General features: G+C 38.6%; 1 protein-coding gene across 4 annotated transcripts in view; it reads right to left on the bottom strand.

Annotated features, from left to right (window-relative positions):
* H2AFY (H2A histone family, member Y) overlaps nucleotides 1-27,978 on the bottom strand; it is a 45,367-nt gene that overhangs the window by 6,273 nt on the left and 11,116 nt on the right. The window contains exons 3-7 of one of the 4 annotated variants that reach the window (NM_205007.2): nucleotides 17,183-17,289; nucleotides 15,493-15,690; nucleotides 13,019-13,129; nucleotides 8,230-8,329; nucleotides 2,802-2,891 (exon numbers count right to left, since the gene is read on the bottom strand). In NM_205007.2, the coding sequence (NP_990338.1) occupies nucleotides 2,802-2,891; nucleotides 8,230-8,329; nucleotides 13,019-13,129; nucleotides 15,493-15,690; nucleotides 17,183-17,289 (606 nt within the window). Of the gene's footprint in view, nucleotides 1-2,801; nucleotides 2,892-6,693; nucleotides 6,785-8,229; nucleotides 8,330-13,018; nucleotides 13,130-15,492; nucleotides 15,691-17,182; nucleotides 17,290-27,978 lie in introns of all 4 variants that reach the window. The other 3 variants (XM_025154811.3, XM_025154810.3, XM_025154812.3) reach the window with 3 other exon arrangements.

Below are 27,978 nucleotides of genomic sequence, written 5' to 3'. Positions count from 1 at the left end.
TTAAAAGAATGCATATGTGATTAAAATAGCAAACAATCGACAGACATTCCTTTATCCCCTCTGAATGTTTTAGATTAGAAATCACACAGTTTTAAAATATAACAACATGATTACAGAGACTTTCCCATTTCCACATGTACTTTGCCACGGTAATTTATAAATCATAACTATAATAGAGCTTATTTTGGAGAGCAAGAATTCATGACTGACATCAAAGGAAATACTTTTATACTGGGGACTGTAGAAATTTGTGTAATGTCTGAGGAAAAAGGCAGTAATCTCTTAGAATGTAAATCCGTTCTAGGGATGATCTTGCTGTGGTTCAGAGTTTAAAGCAGAGCTACAGTAAGTATTAGGATGCTGCCCTGCTGGAGTTAACGACTTGTGTGACCTTCAGCTACTCTTGTTTTACTTTTTTTTTTTTCCAGCTATACTCTGATAACAATGAAACCCAAACTGGATCAGTTTGGGGCTTTTAGTGTTCCACAAACTGGTAAGGAAGGCTGGAAAAGAATTAAAGCCTTTCCTTCCAGCTTTGTTTCTGAGTAATTGTAAGGAAGATATTTTGTGCCATTTCATAACTTTGGCCCCAGTTCTATTCGAGCATTTTTTATGGATGGGTCATCTGAGACTGCTAACACAATGCCACTTCTGAGTGACTCTTTTTTTTTTTCATGTTTTTGACGGTCAGACAGGATGCAATAATAGCTTTGCAAAGTTTGATTCACACTGTTTGTACACCAACAGGTGAGGCCTTATATGGATAGGGAACTTTTGCCACACCAATTGCATGCTATCACCATGGTGCTGTCAGGGACACGTAAGGATTACCAAGGCACAGCAGCACTGCCCACTGACAGCCAGTGGGTCTCCAGAAAGCAGGATAAGAGCATCAGAAATGGCAGCTGAACTCTCAGATCTGCAGCTGCAATTAGAAACTTGTCACTGTCTTAAAGGATCATGCATTGAACCTTCACCAAGAGTCAGCCCTCTAACAGACTACGGGATATAAGAATATAAGACTGCAAAAGCACAGGTTAGAAATGAAAGCTTGCATCTTGAAAAACAGTAGGAAAAATACCAGCAATCTTTACAAAAATCAGCTTTGTAAAGGCGCTGAGAGGCCAGGCATCCTCTGCTTCATTCTGGAATCTTTATGAAGTGTTTTTTAATTTAAACATAGTAGAGAACTTTGGGTGCTATTATCAAATATGGAGAAAACAGACTGTCATGACATTGACAGGTTCATCAGAAGAATACATTTTAAAGGACAATGGAAGCACAAGGGCTGATGTTCTTATGGATTTGTAGATTCTCAACACACTGAATAAATAACTTCAACTCTAGGCAACTTTAATTTGTCCTTATAGGCAACTAAAATGCTGGCAGATCCAGAGTACATCATAAATCCAAGAAAAATCTCATAAAAGCAGCTGACATCTCTCTAGTCAGATGTGAAATGCTGATAATTCCTTCACACTGAAGGAATAAAATACCATATTGATATACATCACCAACTTCAATATTTCTCAGACAGGGGGTGTATTGTAGAGTAGTCATTAACTCATTAGGATTCTATTGAAGACAGCTGTTAATTACCCAGAGCAGCTGTCCCTTACTTTAAATGCAAATGTTCTGAAAGGGAAAGTAAGTTTTGCTATAGAAACAAGCAAAAAGAACCACTGCCACATTCTGTGCTAGTTACAGTCGTGGTCCAGGTAAGGATCCTGGTTATTTTATTAAAAGGGATACCCATACTGCTGAGGAATCTGAACACTGGATATCCATTAATGGGGAAGTTGATTTGTGTCCAACCTTTTCTAGCAGCCAGGTTCTCTGTGGTAGCATGTAGCTCCCCACAGGGTGAGACTGCCATGCAGAGCTCAGATTTGAGGGCTGCGTTGATGTCAGAGAGAAACATCTTTTTCCTCCAAATTGCAATTTATTTGTGAGCACAGTTTATCATGGGTGAGCTGATAAGGAATAGTGTAGATAAGGGAGAATAAAAAGATCCTAAATACTTTTGCAAAATAAAGATTCCAAGAAAAACTGAGTAACATTTTTAAAAAGCAAGGAAGAAATCTGTATGAAACACCAGACACAAACAGTCACAATTCTTTCTGTCATAGTTGGAGTCTTTCATCTCTCCCTCAGCTTTAGTCAAAATTGGTTTACAAAACTGCATGTACTGTATTTATTTTTATAGCATAAACACAGATGGCAGAACCAACATTCTATATGAACCAGCATGTATCAGCAATATCACAGATGGTGTCAAATTGCCATTACCAAATGTTAGTACTCTTATAGTAGATTTTTCTCAAATATTGCATAAAATTTGATAACTAGACATCAAAAAATCATACGTTTCTACAGTGATGATTTTGGCACTGATTAAATGAAGTACCTAAGCAGGTGCTTGACTTTAAGCATGTGCTTAAGTTCAGTGAAAGTCAGTGGCATCTTAGCAGAGCAGATGTTTAAAAGAGTTGAATTCAACCACTGTGAGTATTTACTATCCAATTAATTGCTCTTATGAACTGTACCCTTAATGATCAACCTTCCTTGTGTATGTGTATCTGTGAACAGCCTGCTCTTGCTTGTAATATTACATCACTATGCCATTTCCTGGTTACTTTGGTGATGGCTGCTTAAGATGCAAGGTGTGTATTATAACTCTGGAGAGTACAGACAACATATACAACCAGCAGTGATGCCTGGGGACAGCAGGAACCCAAGCAGTGTGATGGGATGAGTGTGGCTGACCGAGCCGTGCGGGTTTCCGAAGCGCAGAGCCTCACCTCCAGCTATGTCCAAGGGCCCGTTCTTTTTCCGAAGCTCAATGACAGCTTCCACAAACTCCTTGCCGCCTTTCTTTTCCAAAGTGCTTCCTGAACAGAGAATTGTTCTTTTATTCCTCTCATCTCAGGTTCCCATAGCAGACAAGACTTATCGTTATTTGCGATTACATCGTTCTACGTATTTCTGCCCAAACATTTTTTTTTGGGGGGGGACTGCAAAGTAAGATCTAAACCTTTTGGGACTTCAGAGTTAGCTATTCATTAAAAACAATGACAACAACAAGAAAACAAAAAGAAAAACAAAAAAGATAACCCTAAGAACCCAAAAACCTTCCGTCTGCATCCCTTGCTAACATCCTCAGACTGATTTTAATGTCAAAACATCTGACGTGACATCCCTATCTCCTTCCTTATCATGACCATCTGTCAGTGTGAAATGCTGCAGAAGAATGTGCTAGCTCAAAAGTGATTGAAGTTCCATAATTCCTTCCCTTAAAATTCATTTCCCCTCTCTCTCTTATAAATCTTTTTAAAGAGCCATTTGCCACAATAAGAATTTGAAACTCACCTGATCTTGGTCCCTGACCCCAACAGGTGGCACCAGGAATGAAACAGTCTCGTGAGTGCAGCGGGCTGCTTTACTTGGTAACTGCCCAGCTTGTTGAGCCACCTTTAACCAAGAGGAAGAGCCTCAGAAATAAGGAGAATCTCTAAGGAACATATTCCTCCAATGAACTTCTCTGACTACAGCTAAGGAGCTGGACAAAGTCATTTTGGGAGGAGAAGAGCTGTGCAGTGTTTCAAGGCAACCAAAAGGTATGCTTTTACCAAAGGCAGTCCATCTCTAAATGGTTTAGATCTTATTTTGCAGCTCTGGTTTTAGGTATTAATATATATATAAGAAAAAACAGCCCAAGAAAGCATTTTCCTAACTACATAAGCATCCCAAATAATTCTGCGCTGTGCAATTAATTATTAAGGCAGATAAGTAAAAAGCAGTGGTATCACAAAGGCTCTGATTTCAGATATTACTTCCAAAACTGATTTCCAAAAATTCAGAACTAAGATCTCTAGATATCTAGGCTTTGATTTAGTGGAGCCCCTTACTTTCACTGATGGAGAAAGAAAAAACTCATTTTCTGATGGAAGTGCACATACTGTATGCTCAATGAAGTAGAGCCCCTCCTCCAAGGTTCAGCTTAATAAATAAGAGTTATAGTTCTGAGAACTAAGAGGACTGCCAGATGCTTTTGTTTTGACCCTGTTGCTAAATTTCTTCCAAAATGACTATTTAGAAGTTTCTTGAAAACAAGAAGGCATTTGTTTGCTCATTCAAAAACTGGCCCTGCCTCTATTTTGCTATTGGTTTATTGCTTTTTGGGGTACAAAAGCTGAGGATAATTTAAAAATGTACATCTCATATTTTGCTTTTTTCATAACTAATTCAGAATTGCAAGATCAGACTGTAAGTCAGAGTGTAATTTGCTCCTTGGACTCAATTAAGCTTTTTTTATGTAAATACTTTGGTCTAAGCTTATTTAGACAAACTCCACACTAAGATTTATATGAAATTCAGTTAGCTGTGCAGCTGAGTACAAGGCACCATCTAGCAAATCTCTCAGATAAGACAGCAATGGCTCATCTATAGCAGTAAGGTGTCCTAGGAGAGCGGGCTATGAAGATGGACGTGCCCAGGACAGGTGGCTCAGTGGAGCACTGCCTTTACAGCAGCCAGGGCTGAACCTATTTACCTGATGTGGGTGACGTGAGGGATCTGTAAAATCACTCTGACAGGGAAGGGATAGAGAGGGAAAGGAATAGTTTTCCATTCTACTTATATCCCTGTTGTATGTATTTCCATATCCCTCCTGCTCAGATCTGTGTATACATTCCAGTTATATTCCCCTTGAGTCCATGAACTCAGATCAGTCCTCACACCCATGACATTCATAATCCTTAGATTTTCATGTTTCAAGGGGAACCATAATTAAGCCTTGAACAGAACCTAGGAACAGAAAAGATCTATTAACTAGGTCATCTCTTTGCCATTGCAAAGCTGTCGTACATTTAATGGAATTTAGCCTAGTTTTCCCTAATTCAATCTAAAAGGATCAGCTTTTTCCCTTCTACTGGGAATTAATTTATAATTAAAAGCAATGAACAACCCTGTCAGCTCATTTCACTGAACTCTTGCAGATATGGTGGAAAGAAGAACATATGTGTTATCAGTGATGTTTTCTGCACTTACTTCTCAGTTACGTTCTTCTTCCGATTAATAGTGAAGATTTATATTGAAATTACAATTTCAATATAAATGAAAGATATTCCAGGACTATGTGGTCAATTGGAAAGGACACACTGCCTTTAATCATTTTCCACTACATTAGCAACTTTCTTGATGGAAGTCTTGCTTCGCAGCTTCAAGGTTAGTAGCTTATTTGCTCACAGGCATATAAATATGTGTCACTCCCATGAGAATAAGGTCATTATCTCATGCTTTTGAAGCAGGCATTGGTATCAGTGTTGAAAACAGCGTTAGCAGAAATTTAGGCTCTAAAATTGTCAGGGTAAGCCCCCAGTACACTTACATTGTTAGGGAAAAATAAACAACAACAAAAAATAATTAAAAATAAATTTAGATGGGTAAAAGTTAATCACTGGAAGCTAGGCATTTGTGCACTTCTATTCTTTCTTACAGCAGTCAGAGGCAACAGGAACCTATGCTAAGGTAAGAGCAGTGCAGCTCTGAGGGAAAATTGTCTTTGTAGAGCAGCTTCTTGAGTGTTTCTCTGCCAAAAGGCAGGAGACGAGCACCTTGTCTAAATGAGCCTCACAGGCTTTAGAAGCATATTCTTCAGGTAAAGGGAGTAATGACACTCTTCTTTTCATGTCTCTGCATAATGTTTAGCCAGCCAAGTCGCAGCTGTTCCCGCTCTAACAGGCCATGAAGGGCTACGTTCTTCTGTGTCTTACTCAGAACGGAGCTCCTTGGGAAACAACGGGTGTTGCAAGGCTTGCTGACCTGCAATGGGACAAGGGCCCTCCGTAAGGGAGACCCTTTGTGCAGTGGCGATGAGGCCAAGAGGAAATGTAAGAGGCTGGGATCATGCAGTTGATTTATTTAAGTATGGTGTCATCACCCTAATCAGCAACTTCCATATTCAGCCCAATTCTGATATTGCCTTCTCAAATTACTACGGCAGATCAGATAAAGCATAGCTACCTGTTTGTATCATCCTTCAAAATATTAAAGGTATAACCAAGATAAGAGTTACTCAGGGCAAAGCAGAGGTAACAATTTAAGATGTCTATGATGTATATAATACCTTTAGTCCTCAGTGTAGCTCAGATGACTAACTGTATGAAAGGTGTGTCTTGTGTGTCTATCCATGTGCCAGTGACACAAGCAACCACTGAGCAGGGCTACAAGGTAATTGGTCCATGAGTTAAAACATGAAAAAACAAATCCATCTTAAGAGTGCTCAGAAAATAAGGTGGGCTAGATCCAGCATGTCAGATGTGAACATCTGAAACTTGGCATGGAGAGAGTGTAGTGGAACTGGCCAGAAATCTAAAGATCAAGGCACAAACTGTATTCCATGTCACAGAATGTTGTAGTTGATTTTCCTTGGTCGCGTGCCTGCATTGTACATATGCTGATCTTGCACTTCAAATTTTGGCAGTGCATTCTATCATTACTTTTGGAAGTCTGATTTGGTGATTAAAAATCAGAAATGGCTACTGAGTTTGCAACAACTCATTTCTTTTTGTTATCGGTCAGGACTGCTGGAAGTGAGAAATAAATGCAAATCTGCATAGCTACAACAAGCTTGTGGCTGCTGATTGACCATGCACACACATACAAACTCCGCAGCACTGAACTTTCCATTACCTACTTCACCACCGGTGTAGAAGTCAGAGTTTGTCGGGTGAACGACAGCATCACTGTCGATCGTGGCAATGTCAGCCTGTACAACTTGCAACTACAACAGGTAAACAGATGTATATCAACCACGTTGGACAGAGACCCAGCACAGGCTCTACATTTACACATGTACCAACGTCCATTATTTTCCTACCTTCACATCTCCAAACCTTGCGCCAAAGGAGTAATGCTGAGTGGTGTGTGCAGGTGTGTGTAGAGAAAGGGGTGTAGGGAACAGGAGGAGGAATATTGAGTACGACATGATCAAATAAATGTTAAAATGACAAGTCAGAGCAATCACACGAGATCATTTCCAAAGACTTAAGATCAGCTAACACCCCATTTCACTTGGCAGCATCCTAGAACAACTAGTTCCCCACAGAGCATGACACTAAGATATGGAATCTGTTTAAAAAAAGAAATTCATGATTGTCAAGCCAAACAAAATAACTAGTTTCTCCATTTTGTCAGCATCAATAAGCTGACAGGAACTTATCTTCATCTGCTTAGCAATTCATTACTTGGTTTCTAAAAACAAGTTTCCCTCATATGGAGGAAGCAATGCATGGCAGGATTTTACTGCATTTAAAACATGTAAATTTTTGAGTTTATATTTTAAAGGCAAAGCGTATTTTCTAATCATGTGTTGTGAAGGATGAGACAGGTGTAAAAACATACATGTGCCTGAGAAAGACTGATTTAAAATTACCCTTCTTGAATCTTTTTCTTGTTAAATTACATACAGGAAATGCAGTAGCAGAATTATGGGTTGGCATTCCATAAAGGAAGCTTTAAGAAAAACAGCAGCAGGTATAATCAAATAACAGTGGAAGGCAGTACATAATGCATGGAAAGTTAATTTTTCTTTTATGTTTACTGAAGAACAGACAGTTGATGAATCTGCAACAGCAGGAGGTTTAAAAGTGATACAACATCAGTGATAGTATCTGCAAGTTCAGCGTTGGTATACTATCAGTTTTTGTTTTCAGCTGAATGTGATCGTGACAGGGAGTAACTTAAACAGAATTGAAATAGATAATTTGAATCACACATGAAATCAGGGTACGGAAAATTTGGGTATAGTTGATCATTTAATCATTCCTCTTTAAAAAGTGTTATGCCTACTCTGAGTACCAGAAATAACATCAGAGATTGCAGTCAGAATGGAGAAACTGCTTATTTTGAAAACAACCTGACAAAAAAAAGTATTTTAGTCCTCAAAGAAGCCACGTAAAAACCCCCCAAAATAGCTAACAGTCACATATGATCATTATGGAAAAGAATTTAAATGATTTTTTTAAATTGAATTCAACTTGAAGACTAGCAGCAGTTGCAAGTTTTCAAATTTGGTGAGAATGTCTTTGGAGTGTAGTTCTTCAACAAGAGAGAACCTGGAGGATTCGAATTTTGGCTCTTATTTAATGAATGAAGCCCTAGAGAGTAAATTCTGGGTTCCATAATTTCCATGTGACCATTAGTTGTGTCAACCCATGCCCCATTTACCTAGGTCATCTTTAAGGTCAATGTCAGCATTGGTAGGATTGATAATGGCCTCCACCTCGAAGCCGGCTAAATTACTGATTTCACTGTGAATAAGGTTCAGCTGAAAAGAAAAGCATGAGGTGGGAAATAACAGGACAGCTGGGAAATCACAGAGAAGCTGCAGAAAAGTGAGCTTTGCAACACAGATGGAGATAGCATCACTGCAAACAAATATGCAAAATAAAAGGCAAGTCATAAAGGAGGGCTGTTATCCAAAAAAAATTAAACAATTAAAAACATCAAACCCAAGACTCAAGCACTGTTGACACTGGGAGGGAATAAACGTACCTACCAACAAGGCCCTGTTTTGGCTTTGTGCTGATTCTATCTGAGGTTCTTATTTCAGCATTATGAAACAGGTATTTGTCTCTTCTTGGAGGACAGATGAAAGACACCCTAATAATTTCTTACGCACCCATTGCAGGGATGTGCCATGGCTGTTCAGCACTGAAACTGGATGAAAGACACAGCTTCTCCTTACTGAAGCCGGTGAACCTGAGCACATCTTTAGGAAAGCAGGCACATGTCTTCAGGGAGAACTCCACCCTAATAAAAGGCTGCACTTCTTTCTTCTTTCCACGCTACTGTCACCTTCTCCTGCATTGCAGTCACTGGTTTTCGCACACAGTTCTGCTGGCATTGTGACTGACTGGTCAAGAATTGTAAACAGGCACTATTATGGGCTTATTGCTTCTACTGATATATGAAACAGGACAACTACATCACAACCTATGCTTATATCTACAACATGGGTACGCCTTTAAAATGATTGTTTCACCAGCTAACTGGGGCACACACAAAGCAGTTACAAAAGAGAAAGTTCTCATTCATTTACAAAAGCCTTCAAGCCAACTGAGATTAAGTGAGGCTTTCCTTCTAACCCAAAGCCCACATATTCAACGTATGAAACATAAGATATACATTCAAACATGGCAATTAATCTCATCAAAAACTGAATTGCATCTCTTGGTTTATAACCCACATTCTGTAAACTTAACTCTTTATGTCTTCTCCACGCATATGTGATTTTATTAATAGGGAACACGAATCAGGTTATGAAACCAATACAAATGAGTGGGTCGTTTAAGGAGGCCAACATTCATCCATTTAAGTTTTATGAAAAAAATATTTCCGTTTCATTCATGTGATTGCAGGAATTGACCATCTTTCTCTTTTTAAAAGTCAGCAATTTCATATAGTTTGCATGTGTTCCCTGAGTAAATAATGTTCCCTCAAAATAGGGTGACTCTGGCTAAAAAGGAGTGTAATTCAGCCCTGTTTTAAGTATAGGTCTGTCTGGGAGTTTGTAATAAAAATCGAAACAAGCTTGCTTTCCAAATAGCTAAGAGTCCTTTAATACTTCACACCTGGTGAGTTATTCATACTGGAGTTTGAGTCTTGAGTTTGACTACAAGCAACTGCTGTTTAGGAAAAAAAAAAAAAGGGGGAAGTCAAATAAAACCAAACCAAAATATTAAATAAACTATGAATTTTGAAATAATAATAATAATAATAAAAATCCAAAAACAAAATACATGCACACACCAAAAGACTGTTTTGTGGAGATTTTAGTATGTTCCTAAGCGCATTTCATTCATCTTCTAGGTGAATCTTTTTGATCCCTAATCGAGTTCTACAAATTTTTGCCCCAGGTTTATTGGCTGTGTAGTGTGTTGGTTTCAGACCTTAACTTATCTCTGCACCTACTTACAGAAGGGATTTACATAGCAACCAGCTGCTAATTAAAGTTTTAACTTCACAGGAACAATGAAATGCTTAAACAGCTGCCCATTACTGATGACTTGTGTTGGCAGCTAAGTATTATTTATTAAATTCTGCACGTGCTGTTCAATGCACTGTTAGCTGACTGTCAAACAGGACAGCATAAATCAAAGTTTTCCCATAGGATTAAAGAGAGCAATTACTCAATTTTACTACTCAACAGCATGAAGCATTTCTTTTAGACAGAAGAAATGAGCCTCTAAAGGGCCACCCTTAAAAAAACCTAGGACAACTTGCATATCCACATGCAACCTTCGAATTATTGCAAGTTTTCCTAGGATGAGTCTTATAGTGCAAAGTGAAGATGTATTTTGCAGGCCAACATGCTGCTATTTTTCTGAAATCCCAAACTCTGATGCTCAGACTTGAGGTCTGACAGTTTGCACTGTAGCTCACTTTTCCATTAAGAACACACAGAACAGAAATACAAGACTAATTAAACAGCTATGATCAATAGGAATATTTTTACTTTCAAACTGAACAGCTCAAAATGTTTTAACATATTCAGCTTTTCTGCCATCCATGTAAGGAGTGCAGTTGTATCTCCATTCCATAAATGGGGAAAGCAACAGAGAGATGAGGTGATTCACTGGCCAAATCCAGAAGCCAGGAGTCCAATATCCCAGGCCTTGACCTGAACCACCTGGTGTCTTCCTGACCCCAGAGAGGCCAAAAGCCTTTCCCTCCCTCAAAATGCTGTTTAGAAGTGAGGCTATGTTGAATGGAAGAAAGGTCATCCTGCAGCCAGGCAGTCACCTTTTGTCCTCACACACTCCCAGAATAAGCACCATGCAGAAGCTTAAGGAATCAAACCACAGCACTGTAATCTACAACAGCTATTGAGGAAAATTGTATTGTCATTATGTTTATGAATATCACATGGCACTAATTTAAGGCATTTTAAAGTCAGTATTATCTTTTAAAACATCAACCTCATGTAGAAGTGGCTACATAGAAGCATTCAGTTGATTCAAAGTCACTGCAGTTTTTAAAGATAATTGTTACGTTTCGTTTCTAAATTTCCAAAATAAACAAACAATTATCTGAGATGTCCACATCACAAACAATTATAAACCCTCCCCACTGTCAGTGAGACCCCAGGCTGCCAGACCTGCATGGCAGCAGACACTTTGGCCCAGCCCAAAAAGGGAGCACTGAAGTCCCACTGATTCCGTGGCTGAATATTTTATCTTTGGCTTTTTTTTTAAATGACAAGAAAATAAGAAATATTTTGATCATATGGAGAATGCATCTTTGGAAAGTAATTTTCCAAATTATTGTTGTATTGTACAGTATTCTGTAGAATACTTTAAAAATATTTCTAGGAATAAGCCAGCGTAATAGGGATGTCTTTTGGTTTGTATACTAAATAAAATGTCTTTGATCACCACAGGGCAAAGATTTTGTATTCTAGGCTCTCTCTTTTTCATTCTTAACGTGAGTGCTTGAAAGAATTCAGGTTGGTCTAAACATGCTATTTTGGGGGTATATCAGAGGATACAAGAATTTCATTTTTCACTGACACATAACAAAATACTGAACATTCTTACATTTGTTAGAAGTGTCAATGGTAAAAAATGCAGTGCTAACAGATGAAGAACTGGTGTGAGGATGGATACAAAGCACCAGTGATCTGGGGCTGCATTCACAAGAGTATGAGAAAGCCAGAAAGCCCATTTCCTATACAAGGTACTGCTGGAAAGCTCCACAGCAGACATAGGCTTTGCTCATCACTGCTTTAAGCATTTCTGGAGTTCGCAACTCCCTTCCTCTGAGCCCACTCACAAAGCCCCATTGATCTGTGGGGCCACTCTTGTTAGAACACGACATCGCTTCCTATTACAGATTTCTTATGGTAACTACAAGGAGCTCAGAGTCAGATCCAAAAGTCTTACATACTTAGCTTTCTTCAAACAGTAACTTAGTCTCTAAGTTTTGGGTTCTAGTTCAGCCATCTGCATGTCTTTAAAATTACATTCTAAGCCACCCCCCTAGAGGTAGTCAAAGAACAAAAAGCCTAACAAAAAAAACCCTATTGAACTCATAATCTGGCTCTAAGTGTACAATTAACAGTGGAAAACAAGAAGTCTTACAAGAAATAATGTTACTTTCATGCGAGTTAAAATTAGCAAACAAATTGTGTAAGGATAAATGGAGAACATCCTCAATACGAAATAAAAACGGGTCAGAGGATACATCCCACAGTGGACAATAATGGTTCATCTTTTATGACTTACAACACAATGATCTGATTACTGAATGATAGAAGAAAGATGCAGTTTTACTCAATAAAATTTAGTATTGCAAACTAAAGGCAGATTTCAAGATAAAAGACCAAATTAACTTATTCAACTGTCTCTTCAAATGAATTGCCTTTTTAAACAGATGTGTTTGTATGAAGCCACCCCATGTCCCAAAGCATTTTCACAGGGAAGAAAAAGATCGTGGACTTAGAGCTTTTCATAAAAGCATCATTTGTTATTACACAGCATTAACTTCTGTAAAAAATAAAAAAAATAGAACAGAACACGAGACAACTATTATAAACAAAGGTCTGAAAGTGGTTTTGATAAAAAACTGTACATGCTTCACATCAGCAATGAGGTGGGATGCCCTTCAGAAAAGCCATTTTATTCTTAGAAAAATTTTGTCTTTGGCAAAAGCTCAGCTGCACCGATTATACTGTCTGGGAATAAGGCATGATAGATTACAAGCACACAGGCTTTCTTTCTATTTGAATATTTAATTATGTAGGTTTATGAAGACTCATTTATGTATTTTTAAAATGTTCTAAAAGTTGTTTCAGAGAATTTCTGTGTTCATAAATTAATATCCCACACCTCCACATGCACAGTGGAGAAATGTCAATTGTACCTGGATATTCTGGGGGGAGGGGGGTGGTGGGAGGGGCTATTCCCTAAGCAGCACAGAAGAATAGGTATTCCTTTATAAAAATGCATGAGCATACCTTCTGGCCAAGAAACAGACTTTTTGTGGACAGGACTGTGAAGCCATCTGCAGGAGTTCCCTCTGTTGTGCTGTCAGCACTGGCTGATTTGCTCACTTCTCCCTGCTTCTTCTTCCAAAAACAGAGTTAATTAGTTAACTCAAGACTCAGGGCAAAACAGTGTTTAATAACACTAAGATATATGACATACTTAAATGCTTACCAGGCAATAAAATGTTACTGCAAACAATGGCATTTGGATTTTATTTTTTAGTCTACAGTGGCTGATAAAAGCTGAAAGAATCATAGCAAAAATGACCTCAGTGTCTGCATATCTATATATTCTTTTCTTGCCTATGATTGCACACAATTGAGGGGATGAATGTATTAAATGTTGAAGGAGAAAATAAACTTTTAACAGCTTTCTAATGGTTTGTGTGCAAAAATTCTGTTTCTATTGATGTGTAGGCAGACATTCATTTTAAGGTAAAAACTGACTTGTCAGAGAGCACATTTTGTCTCTCTGTGAAGGAATGCCACCACAGGTTTCACGAGGCCTTTTAGAAATACTGTTTTGAAATGCATCTTTCCTTAGAGACAGTGCAGAAAAATACATCATGCTTTCTGCCTGCCTACCAGTAGGAAATAGGCTGAACTTCTTTGTCTTTGTCTTGTCTGGTCACTTTCCTTTAGCTCCTGTAAAACTGTGGAGGGGCAGTTTCCTCAATCACCATTCCTTCCTTTCAATTATATGACTGAAGTAAAATGGTAACTTTCAGGAAACAATTGACTTATTGAATAAAAAAGAGAATTAAGGACACTTTGCAAAGGATGTTTCATGAAGACAGTGAATTGACTGCTGCAGCTATTGACTCAACTGGTACCAAGAATCATTTCATTCTGTCAGCTGAATGACGACCTGTGAGTTCATTTTAAACCTTTGTTGCCTCAACACTACATATGCTGAAGCTGAAAGCATACATGGAACACTAGGCAGCCGCCTTTCTCCTGTTGCTCCTTTCCAGAGTGTATAAACTAAATCTGCAGCTGAACAACTAAGACAACTGATACAAGGGTGTATTTGTGCTTCTAGAAGCTTTTGCCATGCTTTTCTTTACACAAATGTTTTGAAAATTAGATTTTCATGGGTCCCATTTCAGTTCCCCTAGAGTCTACTGTTAGCTGAATACCAGTATAGTAAGGAGACAATACAATTTATTGTGTGGAAGAAAAACAGAAACCTGCAACAGACTTCCTGCTTTTGTAATCAAGCAGGAAAAACAAACCAGATTTAGGAAAATTATTAGTGCACAGTTATTAGAAGCACTGCACTTGGAATGTCAGCTACTAGGTGTTCTAATAGGGAGAATTAAATTCAACAGTTCAAAAAACAGTGAAATGATAAGGATTGTGACCAAGTAAGCAACAAGAGAGACATACAGGATGAATACAGAAGCTTTGTTTGACTCTGAAGGGAATGTTTTCAAATGCACTGCCGATTTTATGTAAAATGTGTGTACTTCTCTTCCTACTTCCATTACCTATTTACTTACAATGGTTATTTTGCAGAAAAAAAATGTCCTTGGTTACACATGCACACATTAGAAAGATTCCCTACTCCTGCAAACTAAAACTAAAAATGGAAAAAAGGCAGCTACATGTTTTTCTTGGCTTTCTAGCATAAGAAAATCATATTTTGGACCTCTTGTTCTTCCCCTCAACTCCACCTTCCTTTTGAGTTAGTTCCGTTGATCACTCAGAGTTCAAACACAAAGTCTAAACATGAAAGAATCTCATTTATAATATACTAATAGGTGGACATTTGTGGGTCTTCAGCTGAGCCAAAGAAACTGCGTGTAGCCACAATTAATACAATTTCTCTTATGCTGCAAAAGCCTGAGCTACCTGCTCTAGGAGAATTGCATCCTACTTCAGAAGGACTATTTCACTCTGTCTGAATTTCAGCAAATGAACTAGAGTAAGAGGAGTCTTATGTTAACCTGGAACAAAAAGATTAATCCAGAAACCACGGAAAAATACAACATCTGAAAACACGACTGACACGTTAATGGCTGCCAACATTATTACAAGGCAAGTGACCTAGAGTACTGTTTTTCTTCAACATTTACAACCTTAGAGTATAGTCGAACAAAGTCCAACCAAGTTTACTCAGTCTAACTCAGTGCAGACACTTGTGCAGTCACAGCAAAGTGATCCCTACAGTTGCTATGTGAGATCCTGCACACCCTCTTCTGCCTGCTGGTGCCTCAAGCAGTGCTCACCCAACAAAACTTGACAAAGAGTAAAGCTCTCATCACTTGCCTGCCCGCCCTGCAGGCCTGTGCCACTTCTTCCACCTAGTGCGGGGACTGGGCAGCACTCTTCCCTCTTTGCTTGTACTTATACTGAAATCACTACCTTTAACCACAAACTAAACTTCCCTACGTGATGCTCCCTACAGCTTGTTTGGATTGAAAATAAATGGATTACTCTACCTTGGATTTCCTTGCCCCTTTCTTGCCGCCTGTTTTCTTTGATACAGTTTTTTTCTGTGATGGAGACTTTGCCTTCTTTGCTGGAGGTGGAGTAATGATGGCTTCCAGTTTTCCTTTTGAGCCCCGCTTCTTTGCCAACAGCTCTGGGTGAATATTGGGCAAGACTCCACCACTGGCTATGGTGACCCCTTTCAATAGCTAATAAGAAAAATAAAAGTTGCAGATGACAAATTCCAGCATTTACATACCAACAACAGAAAATGGCGTTTACTGCAAACTTCATACACTGTCTTGAGTTTAAACTGATTCTTGTACATTTCTCAACATGTATCTTGAGTAAGATGATACGAAGGTATGAAACATCTGAAGTTAATGATATACTGAGGTGTAACTGTAAAGGGAATATGTATCCTTGCACATATGCTGTTACTATGAACGTCACTTGAGCTCACACAAGAGCTGTTTCTTCATTAAGCTGTGAAGCCATGCCATGAAGGCGGCTACCCAGCTACCAGAAACCGGGCTGCCCTGCAAAGCCCTCATGTCTGTGGCTGGGGATGCTCTCCTTTTTGAGGAATGGGACCCCAAAGTCCATGGTACAGGACTGCAATATGTACCACTCTGTGTGCAACACAACACGTCTCTGTTGCTGAATTTCCTTCAGCAGGCATTTTTTAAACAGAAAATATTGCTTAGAAAAAGGAACTTCAAATGGAGGGTAACATTTATACAAATCTCTATACCTGGAAGTCTTTCTTCAAAAAAATCTTTATGTAGTTGAAGAAAAGCAGATCAATACTCAAAAGTGTGCAGTTCATTCAAGCCTTTAAAAGCAGAGGTGAAATAAATCATGGTCTGTATTTAAAACCACTTCAAACCTTTTATTTTTTCCTAACATCTTACTGGGACTAATTTAGTATTAGGGAAGATAGAAACAGTGACATCAAAGTCTCTCAGGTATTCCCACCTTCAGATTCACATTTACTGCTCCCCAACCACAACCCAGCGAGGCTCTCAGCTTACAGATGGATGATGAAAGGAAAGCATTATCTACTTCCACACAGAAACAGAACAAGAAGGATTTTTTTTCTGTTTTATCATGATACACAGGGTTAGAACAATGTCCTATCAGATGTTGTTTTACAGCAATTCACAAAAAAGGGACATTAATTCTGGCCAGTACCTCTGGCTGACACCACAGCACTATAATAACAATGTCCAATTACTTTTTTGCTAAATTAGACATCTTGAAATCTATAAAGGACACAGACTTGCAAGAGTTCCAGAGCTCTTAATTCTGGGGTTGCCAAGACAGACTTCAATAGGAACAAGATACATCCCACGGAGTCCTAAGCTGGTTAGGGGGGAAGACAAAAAACAAACAAACAAAAAAGCCCTCTGAGAGTTTATGATAATGTTTCAGTCTTCAACAGAAGTGGTTGTAACAGTGCAAGCAAATGTCACACTGCATTTCCCTTCTATTTTCACACATTATATGTATCCTGAAATACATAATTAAGCTGAGTTCTCTTGTTAGTTACACAGCCAGTGTGATAGCGAGCGAATGGGCTGTTTCGTGGTGGGCTGCTCAATAAGCAGAGGTCTTGAATTACAATTCAGCAATATGGAAAGACAATTTTAAAAGCCCTGAAGGAAATCCTGGCCCTCACACGGTGGGGTTTTTTCTTACCTGGTTTAATTCCTCATCATTTGCTACAGCCAACAGAATGTGTCTAGGAGTGACTCGACCCTTCTTGTTGTCCCTTGCTGCATTTCCAGCCAGTTCCAGAATTTCCGCTGGGAAAAAAAGTAAGCCCCTTTTAATTACATAGTGATTTTTCTTAATGACCACAATGTGTTATTTAGCATCCGTTAAAAATAAATAAATCTGAATGCTATAATGCTATTCCTGACTGCTGTTGTATACCCTCAATGAAATATCTAAACCTAAAATCATTGTTTGCTTTCCTAGGTGCAGTCACTGAGGGCAGAATGCACACTTGGAGACCTGTGGTCTAAACTACGTTTACTTTGCTGTCCTTGTAAAGTTCTCGACTGTTCTGTGTTCTTCTCAAGTTTACTGCGTGTTTATTTCCCTCAGTTCCCTTTTCTATAAGGTGGCAGAGGATCAGAAGTACAAAAGGTGGATTTTTCTAAAACCTGTCACAAATACGAATTCTGGTTTGCATTGCTTCCACGTTTTTAATTAGTAGAGAAACCGCTATCCTCAATTCCTTATTTGTAGCGTTATGGAAGCGTGTAAGCGCGCATCCAAGTTAGGATACTGCAAATACAAACTGCTCAGATGCTACACTTAACGATTTTTTTGTCCCTTCAAGAAGAAGTTGGCCAGAAAATGTAACCAATAAATCATGTTGGTTTGCTCCTAGTAGATCATCCTCTTAAAAGAAATGTCCAGCCCTGACAAATTACGCTTAACAGCTGTACTATGATGACTTTTATTGGAATTAGGAAAGATTAACTTGCTCTCCTGCAAGGATCTATGAAGCACAGGGCTGGAGCCTCACCTGCTAACTTATCTGTCTTCCACTCAACAAGCCTTAGGCAAAGAACATCATTAATTAAAACAAAGTCTGGGGAACAAGGAAAAAAAGACAGCATATGTTTTATCTGACTTTGTAGTTACAAGCTATGGCTGTCTGCATTATCCATAAACTTTCATCTCCCTCTGCACAGATTGTGTTTCACCACTGCTTTTGGAACATTACCTTCTCTAAAACCTGGAAGTGTTTGGAGGAAAAAGAAAAAAAATTAAAATGCCTTTTATACACCTGAACATGAAAACATGCTAAAATTTAACATTAGAACTTGTGTTTCAGAGTGCTTTCACATTTAATAAGAAACTACATCAAGAAAGCCCTCCCATAAGCTTGCTTTAGAGGCAAATAGAAGTCAATTAAGATTGTAATCTTAACATGAAAAAGATCAAAATCAAGGCTCATGTGACCACATGCCTTTACTGCAGCACACAGTAAATCTTAAGCAATACAATATAGCACAGACCAGGGCTCTTCATTAGATGGAACTTAACATGCTTCTCCAATTATTTTTCATCACAAGTCCCACAATAAGCTAACAATGACATCTACAGGAAAACGTACAGCTGCTTCTGGATGTTCTACGGTGAGTTTCATCGAGGATTTTGGTGGACTTTCACTGTTTCTGAGTTCTTTAAAGTGGGCAATTTACTTTATTATAGGGCAAGACAGAACACAAAGTCTAAGCCCCGGAAAGTAACTCTTATAACATCTCATGCTGACAACAATTAATTTATTTTTAAAGCAGGATTAGCAGGGTAAGGTCAACCTGGCTATGCTTTCCACACCTCCAAAGAACAGAATTAAGCTGGCATAATCCTTTCCACATACTTCTCATAAGCCACAGCTCAGACATTTGAGGTTTAGCCCACGTTGCCTGTTGTGACAGAGGACCTGTATCACATTCCAAAGGGCAAGCTGTGCTCTTGGTTACACCCCGTACATTCCCACTGACCTCAATAAGATTCTGTGTCACTGCAATGCCACCACCTCCACCTCTCTAGAGCAGGAATCGTTTTGTTTGTATCTCAGAGTTTACTACTGGCTGCAAAGCATGGCTGCAAGCAGCAGACTGCTTTTTGGTTTGCCTCTGCTTCCCCCACCTCCGCTCCTTTACTGCGTCAGGCACCGCTGAACAGTTGGGCCGTGTTATTCTCTGCAACCCATCGGCATAACTATGCAGGCAGGTCATTTTGTAACTAAAGAGTCTAAGAAAGTGTTATGCCTGTAAAGCACAGAGGAATGTTTTATTTGTTCCCCATAAAACTCAAATGTCTGCCCTGTACAGTGGAGAACTGTTCTTGCAAGTGCTAAGCCCTCTTCCTTGGACAGGAAACTCATTTTGAAATTACAGTTTTCTAATGGTCCTTTAGGGAAGTTGAGGTACCCCACTTCCTTTTTGGGAACAGAACGCTTTGCACTGCTGCTGAGGACCACAAAAGAGGAGCTCAGGGAAAGGAGGAGGGCATAGAGGGTGGGTTTTTTCTTTTGACCTTCTCCTCGCAGCTCCAGCCATATTCAGGCATTGCTGGTGCATGCAGAGAGCCTCCAGCACAGGGAGCTGCACAACCCTGCTGTGCATACAGGGCCAGACAGAGGGGATCCTCAAAGGGGATGGGGCCAATACAGAGAACAATTTTTTGATTTAGCACTGACAGAGACAAACCCAACTCAAGCCCAACAGATCAGAGCCCTTATATATGCTGAAAATTGAGACCTTCTGGATGCGGATGGGATCTGAACTACGTGGCTGGATTCTGCTGGCAGCCAAATTTCCTTTCATACATGTTTTATCCTACTTTGAATCTACAAGATTTAAATGGTGTTTCATCTGTGTTTTAAGCTAATCTTAAATGAGATAAAATCTAGCCTTGTCAGTAAGGAAGATGATTCACATTTCCAGAACGATCCCTCTGAATTTAGGCACGTGGCTGAAAGAGCAGTAGGTGGGAAAAGGTATTTAAAACTGCAGTTCGATCCCAATTCTGCAGTCAGATCCTTCTTTGGGGCAATGTTGGAAGCACCTATCTATCAGCTTCAAGGGGCTGAGTCACTAAAGAGCTCTGCTTCATTAAAGGTAACATTCTAATAGCGTGCAGCATCCCTACAGAGAGGGCCATGAAGCCAGAACACAGGCAACCAAATGGAGGACCTAATGCACAGATACATACTTTTCTTTTTTAATACCGTATCAGGTTTAATGATCTAATTATATCTAAATTTGGCATTTATGAACACAAACCAAAATCTGCCCGAGTATGTGAGCAAGTAAATAAATACCGATCATCTACAAGAACTCTCATCAAATGGATGTTCAGGAATATCCATGCAATTCAACTGAATTGCAAAAACTTCGTTGTGGCTGAGGCAAAATAAATGAAGTCCTATGAGGTTCCATATTTGACTCACTAGGCACATATATCCGTCCAGAAAAACAAAGCAAGATCACTTTGCAAGAATGAGGGCTCACAGAAAGGATGCAAGTAGGTTGCATAACGTCTGTTCCACTCCTGCCATATGTTTACTCAAGGTATTTCCACCCCAGAGAATAATGACATGGCCACCATTCAGGCAAAGGCAACTATGAGACATACTTTATAGGAGGTTTTTTTTTAATGTATTTTTTTGAACATGAGGGAAATATACAAGTTTTCATCATGACAAGCTTTCAAAGATATACCTCTTCAATTTTTATATATTGAAATTTAGATTACTAGGAAGAGATACTCTTTATAGTTGGCTTATAAATGACTTCCCCTGTGCTTTTAAATGCATTTCAAATAACAACAGCAGCAAAAAAAAAAAGCAGAACACACATTACTTTACCTGCAAATATAAGAAAAAAGTCCAGTAAAAAGTGGCAGAAAGCAAATAATTGGGAAAGAAAAAACTAAATAGGAATGTCATGCCTGCATGTGATACATTGATGTATGAACTACTTTCCTGTAGCAATGGATGCTTTAGGAGTCAGACTACAGCATGAACACATTATTTGGTTCAAAATACACAATTTAAAGTGAATGTTTGAAGTGGGAAGAAAGTCTTAATTTGGGAAATTTTTTCTTAACTTCTATTTAATTCTCATTTATACCAAGTGAAAAAATCCTTTGCAATGCTTGGAACTAGGCAAATGGATATTGGTAATGAAAACTGGTCTAAGCCTGTTCTTAGCACTCAAAGTAAAGCACCAGGGTTTTTTTTTGTTGTTGGTTTTTTGGTTTTCCCCTCCTGAGGTTTCTAAAGTTCAGTTCAACATTTTAAAAGGAGAAAGGAAAACAGGTTGTATATCTTTGTGCTTAAGCCTGAGATAAGACCACAGGAAAGACTGCTCTCAAGGCTTTTCCTACTCAAACACTATCAAAAATTGTTAGAAGTCTCCACAAAAACCTCATCCTGGAGCGAGCTGCCAGAGCAAGTTCCTCACCCTTCACTTGCAGAGACCTCTCTGCTCTGATCATCTCTTGGACATCCTACAAAGTTCCCATTTCCATTACTTGCATTTATTTCATAGTGACACTGCTGCCCATTCAGGACCGGGGCTTTGGTGTTTCATAACACTTGCAAATTTTGAAACAAGAACTCAATGCTGAGGTTAAAATAAAACAAATCACTATTGGACGTAAGCAAATCAGGCACAGTAGTAACTATAGACCTGGATATAAACAAAATTAAGTGCACATTTCTCCCACTCCTACACAATGCACCACTTCATTTACCCTAACAAAGTATTACCGGTCATTATTGACTACAACTCCTTTAGAGCTTAAATGACAAAGCCTTTAGCTTAGCATGCATTCAGGCTGTCATACTTTCTAAATGTAAATACTCAATTTAATCCGGTCTGAGTTCATCCCAAAAGTGCTTTGGTTTTTTTTTTTTGTTTACGTCTCAAACTAAAAATCTGCTGTTGCATTGAATCCTTTTGTCCGCCTTCTCTCCAGGGAGATGAAATCATAGCTTTGAAAATTAAACTCTTAACAACTACCAGGTGATGCGTTGACATAAAGCCAACTTCTGAAGGCTGCAGCTCCAACATGGAACTTTTTCCAAAAGAAATTTTGAAGCCTCTCCTCACAATAAAATATTTGAGAACAATATCCAGAAATGAAAGAAAAATGAATGCTGACAATTCCATTGAGAAAAAGTGTATTGGCTATAGAGCCAGATATATGACAAGGAGTCTGTTCATTGTACTTTAAATTAATCAACCTTCCATCAGTATTTTATTGACTTCAGAATCATTTTGCATGATTCCGGAAGGTTTTAACCCAATCAACCCCAGTCAACAAAGATTGTTAAGAGCTTCCTGCATTCTTCTCTCTGTGTATTCCACCCAATCCCCCTGGAATCCACAGTCCCAACAGTGGAGGCAGAAACATTTAACAACACTTTCCCTCTTATGCATTCCAGTAAAACAGTTCTCAGCCCTGGTTCAAAGTCATGGAAATTCGATGCAGTGAAAATCAATTCAAGATATTTTACTGCCATGAACAAGCTTTGGTGAAACCTCAACTCTCAGCAGGGCAATCATTCTCTTAGGACGCGATAAAAAACCTTCAGGCTTCAGTCTCAGAGCTGTATCAGAACTAGGCCCCTTAAAGGAGAAATTGTGAACTGTGCCAAGTTATTGTAAGTTTTGTGTTTCTGGGAGGCAGATGACAGACTGCTGTTTACATAAAATTCAAGTTCAGGCCACAAAAGCCACTTCCACTTAGAGCCTCCTGATCTGACTCACAGTGCTCTTCAGCTCTTTTTTCATTTCTACTCTTTATATGAAACTTTTTGCTTTTTTTCCTTTCCTTGTAGGAGATGCAATGCTATATAACATACTTTTTTTTTTTTTTAATTTTCAGGTTAAACATCACCGATAAAATGTGTATGAGTTCACTTTATGGTGACACTTGAAAGGGAACTTAAATCTGAGAAGTTATTTATTACCACAGTCACACTGCGAGTACTGATTTCAAAAGTGATAACCTATTTCTCCTCCACTGACTTAAAGAATCCCATCTAACTCTGCCTTTTTTCTTCTCTTCCTTTGGAGCTTTCCCTACCCAGCAGTTTACACTCTGCTCTTACTCCTAACAGTTTACATATGCTTCAGAAATACACTCTGACATGATTAATTTAACTGCTGCCAGACATGACTTGATCAAGTGCAGCATGTGTGCTTTGGTCTGGCTGTTACAGAAGGCAGTTGACTGCTGAGCTCCTCTGACTTGGTCCTAGCTTAGTCTTTGACCTTTGTAGGCACGTTAGGAACTTGCATTTCCAAACATTAAAGAAGTCAAGTGGCAGATGCCAATCATCTACTGAAATTCAGTAAATATTAATAACATTATTAACCAAAGAAAATTAAGAGATGGCTTTGTATTGAAAATTCTGTAGTTTACTGAAGTGACTCCAAACCCTGGGCAGAAAGAGAAATAGCAATGTATCTCAAGGGCACATGCAGCCATGCCCACGTAGAGAGAAGCGAAGCACACAAGTTACAGCCAGAGCCTTCACTAAAGAATGACCTGATGCAATCCATGCATGTTGTGCTCTCATTTTTGTAGCATGCTCATTTCTACAAGATCTGGCAGATGGCGATAATGGTTTTATTAGCTACCACCTCTGACAGCAAAGCAAGCTGGATTCCAAGTTTATTACTGAAAACATTATGACTCATTAAATTGCTGATGTCTCTAAGTCCTTCCACAACTCCAAGTCTTTTTTAGCACTAAGATGACAACGAAAGCCATAATAAATACAGGTGTCTGTAAGCAAACACAATCTTTATTGTTTAGAAGAAAAATATTTACAAATACATTTACAAAACTATTTGTAAAAATATTTGCAAATATTTTTCCCTACTACTTTGCAGAAGCAGTTGTGGAGAGACTAATAGGACATTCAACACTTTTGGTTTGTTTGTTTTAAATCCATGTCTGGAGAACACACCATGCAAAAAGTTCTATTATTTTGGGTAGCCAGCAGCAGTCTAATTTAAAGAGTAGCTACAATTTCATCAGAGCAAAAACTACACCTTGCCTGATATTCTGTCCCCAACCAGTGCCGAACAACAGATGTTCCAGAGGACTACTGCTTGAAATACTCTTCCTACTACTTAAAATGCTGCTTTTCCAGAGTACTCCCTCCAATTCCAGCCATTTGCAACTTAGGGGCTTTTGAAGCTAGAAATGCCATCTTCCCATTTAGCCTCCCAATGAATTTTATTTCTATGGATGTGTAAAATAGTTTTCTGAAGTTACTCATTTTTGGAACCCGTAACATCTTGCAACAAGCATCACTACAACACAGACATTTTTGTAATGGAGGAAAAGTGCTGCCTATTTATTTCAAAAATATTGTATTTCACTGCACGTCCCCTAAATTTATTTCTTCCCCATTGAAGTTTACATTGAGCATGAAGCATTTCATCCTGCTGCACCTAACAATCTGTATGGAATTTCACCTTTGAATGAAAATTAGGGATAAATGTAGAGTGGAAAAAAAAGACTGAAGACCCAACGCAAACACACTGTATAACCAGAATTCAAGCATTCTTAAGCAAACCTTATGGCATAAAAGAAAGTACTGTTAGAATGCTTTTTTCCCTTGATGTGAGACAAAATGTGAGGAAAGAAACTAGCTCTTATCAGTGATGTCATAAAAAAAATACCCCAAAGCACAACTCTGACATATTAAAGTGAGAATTAATATTACTCTTTTAAACTCTCCATCAAAATTCATAAAAGCCTATTGCTATACATTGTGGAAAATTTGTTTTGGCAGCATTGAGCCAGGATTTCTTCAAATTGCTGGAAAACCCCCATACAAATTCCAGCTCTGCAGACCAGGCCTGCCTGCAATTGAAACATTATTATAAGGCCGTGGACATTTAAGAACACAATATAAATGCAGCACTCAGTCTGAGGACAGAATAAAATATTTGATAATTTGAAGTAATGAAAGCATTTACACGCATGGGCTGCAATGTCTGAAATATTAAAAACACCATGTCTGATATTTCCACAGTGTGCCATTACTGCTAACTTATCCCAGTGATGTCCTGTATTCTTTCACATGTTCTGCAAGGCAGGGATAATAGGGATATTATGTGAGAGCAGTAGGGCCTGAAGGAATGCCCAAGCGTGCTAGCAGCTCTCTCGTCTAATAGGACCATGGGATTTAACCCAAGTTATTTTCATCCAAACAACAGTACATATTTCTTAGGAAAAAAAAGTCCAACAGATGTTTAAATTGCCTAAGATAGTCAGTGATGAAGCACAGCTTTAAAATTACATACTTTATGAACCTAATACCTAAATAACAGCCCTCACACAGAACTTCTGTTACTGTGTCCTTCAGTGTAGCACAGATTTACTGAAATACTGTTCCCCTTTATAGTTATTGACCTTTAAGCCATACTTTCAACACTATTAAACTGAACAGCAACTTATAACTGAAGTTGTTGCTTACTTGTAAATTAGGCAAGTAGAGATGGAACATTACCAGAATAATATAGAATTGTAGGTTTTCTCTTTAAGAGTATTAAAATAACTTGAATTTAGCAGCTGTCAATGGGAGACAATAATCCAGTAAAAACAAAAAACAAATAAGCACCAACAACCCTGAGGTATCATTTTGTACATGATCTCAGAATGACACAAATGCAAATTTTGATACAAACGTACCCCTCTGAAATAGGTGTCTATACTGACCAATCAGTATGTATTGTGAGGGCTTTTATCATGTGAAAATGCTTTCACTTTTATTGTTTTTCATCTGTGTGGCTTGCAGAATACAGCAGAACCCTGACCTGGCAAGTTGCTTTCTGTAAGGTTAGGTTTTCTAACTAGAAGAGCCACTGAAGTTCATGGGACAAGTTAAGACAGGCACACACTTGAGGGTTTACAGGGTAGGAGCCAACGTAGGGCTAATCAATGAAAGAAAGCTCTTCATTTACATACATGTGAAACACACCGATTCATGCATGTGTTAATTCAGAAAGAATGTTAGCCACTCAAGTTATAACAACGTGAAGTTTTAAATCTAAATTGTCACTTCTTAAAGAATTGCAATTTTTAGCTGTGACAATCTCACTTCTGTTAAGGAAAAGACTGAAGCCTTATGTAAGAGAAGAACGTTACAAAAGAGCTTTGCTATGATTCTATTTTTTAAAGGCCTCTGCTTGCAAGGCTACTGCATAAACAACTCTGATGTGTTTTAGACCCAGTATTAATCCATTTTAAAAGCACATCGGAGCTGAAGAGGTAGTTTCCTGCTTGCTTAAATAAGGCCTGGGTCCTACAAGCTCCTTAATTTACTTTAAACCTCTTCTGGGACACAGTTTGTGGCATAACACCGTAATAGGGATTAGTGTTTCTGAAGCTGTCTGTTTAAACAGAAGGAATGTATCTTGGTAGTGAATACGTCTCAACTGTATCAAAAAGATACTGTCAATTAATTCTCTTCTTAAATTTCATTGCTCCCTATGGATCATTATTTATGGCAGCCTCAGAACGCCTGGAACTTCAATCTGCTTTTAACCTAATGCTTTTTTATTGTGGACCTCTCAGCTACCCCTCTGCCTCAAAGCAGAAGCTCAGCAGTACTTCTGCTTCAACAAACAGGGCAAATCATTGTTTTCCTCTGTGACCCTGTAAAATTTTTCAGCAGCAAGCAGAACATGAGAGGTGAACAGCAGTTCAAGTTGATCAGTTTGCACTTTGGAAAGTGACTATCTGAAGCAAGCAGTTAAACACAGTGCCTTCAGGAAGGGCTTCTCTTTTGCAGCCAATCAGCAGCTAGCTTTAGAAAGTTTTCCACATCGAAAATTAATCAAGGTGAAAATGCAAAGAACTGAACACCGGCACATGAACGTCCATTAAGGGATGCGGGTGACATCAGAAAGCCTGAGAACAAAACCGAAGGTGAGCACCAGAATGCCTCAGATGCAGTTCTAACCCTGGGATTGAAAAGGTGCTTATTGTACATTTTAACAAAATACACGATCAACAGTACACAATAGGCAATAAAATTTCACTGGGGGAAAAGAAAAACCCTAATGGAGAAAACAGACATTTTTTTCCTACCTTACCTCAGTGAGTACAGCACAAATGTAAATCAAAGTCTTATTTCTTCCATATTCCTGTTCTCCTGCTGTTCTATAAACTTCCCATTTTCCTCATTTGCTATGACATTTTAGCAATTGAAAATTGTTTACAGCATAGTGAAGATGATGGGGGCAGGGGGGAACAGAAATTGCTTGCAGGCCTGGTTCTTGCTGCCTCTAAATATGCTCAGGAGATTTATATATATATATATATATATATATACACTTTATATATATATATATATATAATTTTTTTTTTTTTCCTCCAAGGGCAAACATTGTAACCAAAGAGTCATATCACAACCTATGCAAGCTGTAGATCAAAAGAGACAATAACTGTTTACAAACACAGCTGGATGGGTTTGGCCAAATACAAACCATACAAGGGAATCTGAGCAGCTGCAATGCCCCAGCCAAAGGCAGCAGCTACCTTCTTGCCTGACTCTGTTTTATCTGATACAAACTGATACTGGTGCTCCATGTCGCAGACAAAATAAGGAGTGTAGTTTTCCACACATGTGAAGATAAATAAGCAGTAAACTATTGTAACAAAAGAGCCACAATAAGCAAAGATGACAGAAGGAATTAGTAACATTGAACTTCTTGACAGCTTGAACTAGTTAATAACACCTAAAATTAGTTCTGCAGCATAAGCAGAAAATAATTAAAAGGAATAAGAATCACAAATTATAGTTCTTCATCATCCACACTATTTCTCCAGAGTGAAGAAAGTATATCCACTTATTATTGGTAAAACACAATGATATCTTCTGCACATACATCCTCAAACACACACTTGTATCCTATTTACAGTGGATGACGCATATG

The sequence above is a fragment of the Gallus gallus genome, chromosome 13 (assembly GCF_016699485.2).
Source record: "Gallus gallus isolate bGalGal1 chromosome 13, bGalGal1.mat.broiler.GRCg7b, whole genome shotgun sequence".
NCBI lineage: Eukaryota > Metazoa > Chordata > Aves > Galliformes > Phasianidae > Gallus > Gallus gallus.
This window is presented reverse-complemented; position numbering and strand designations above follow the sequence as displayed.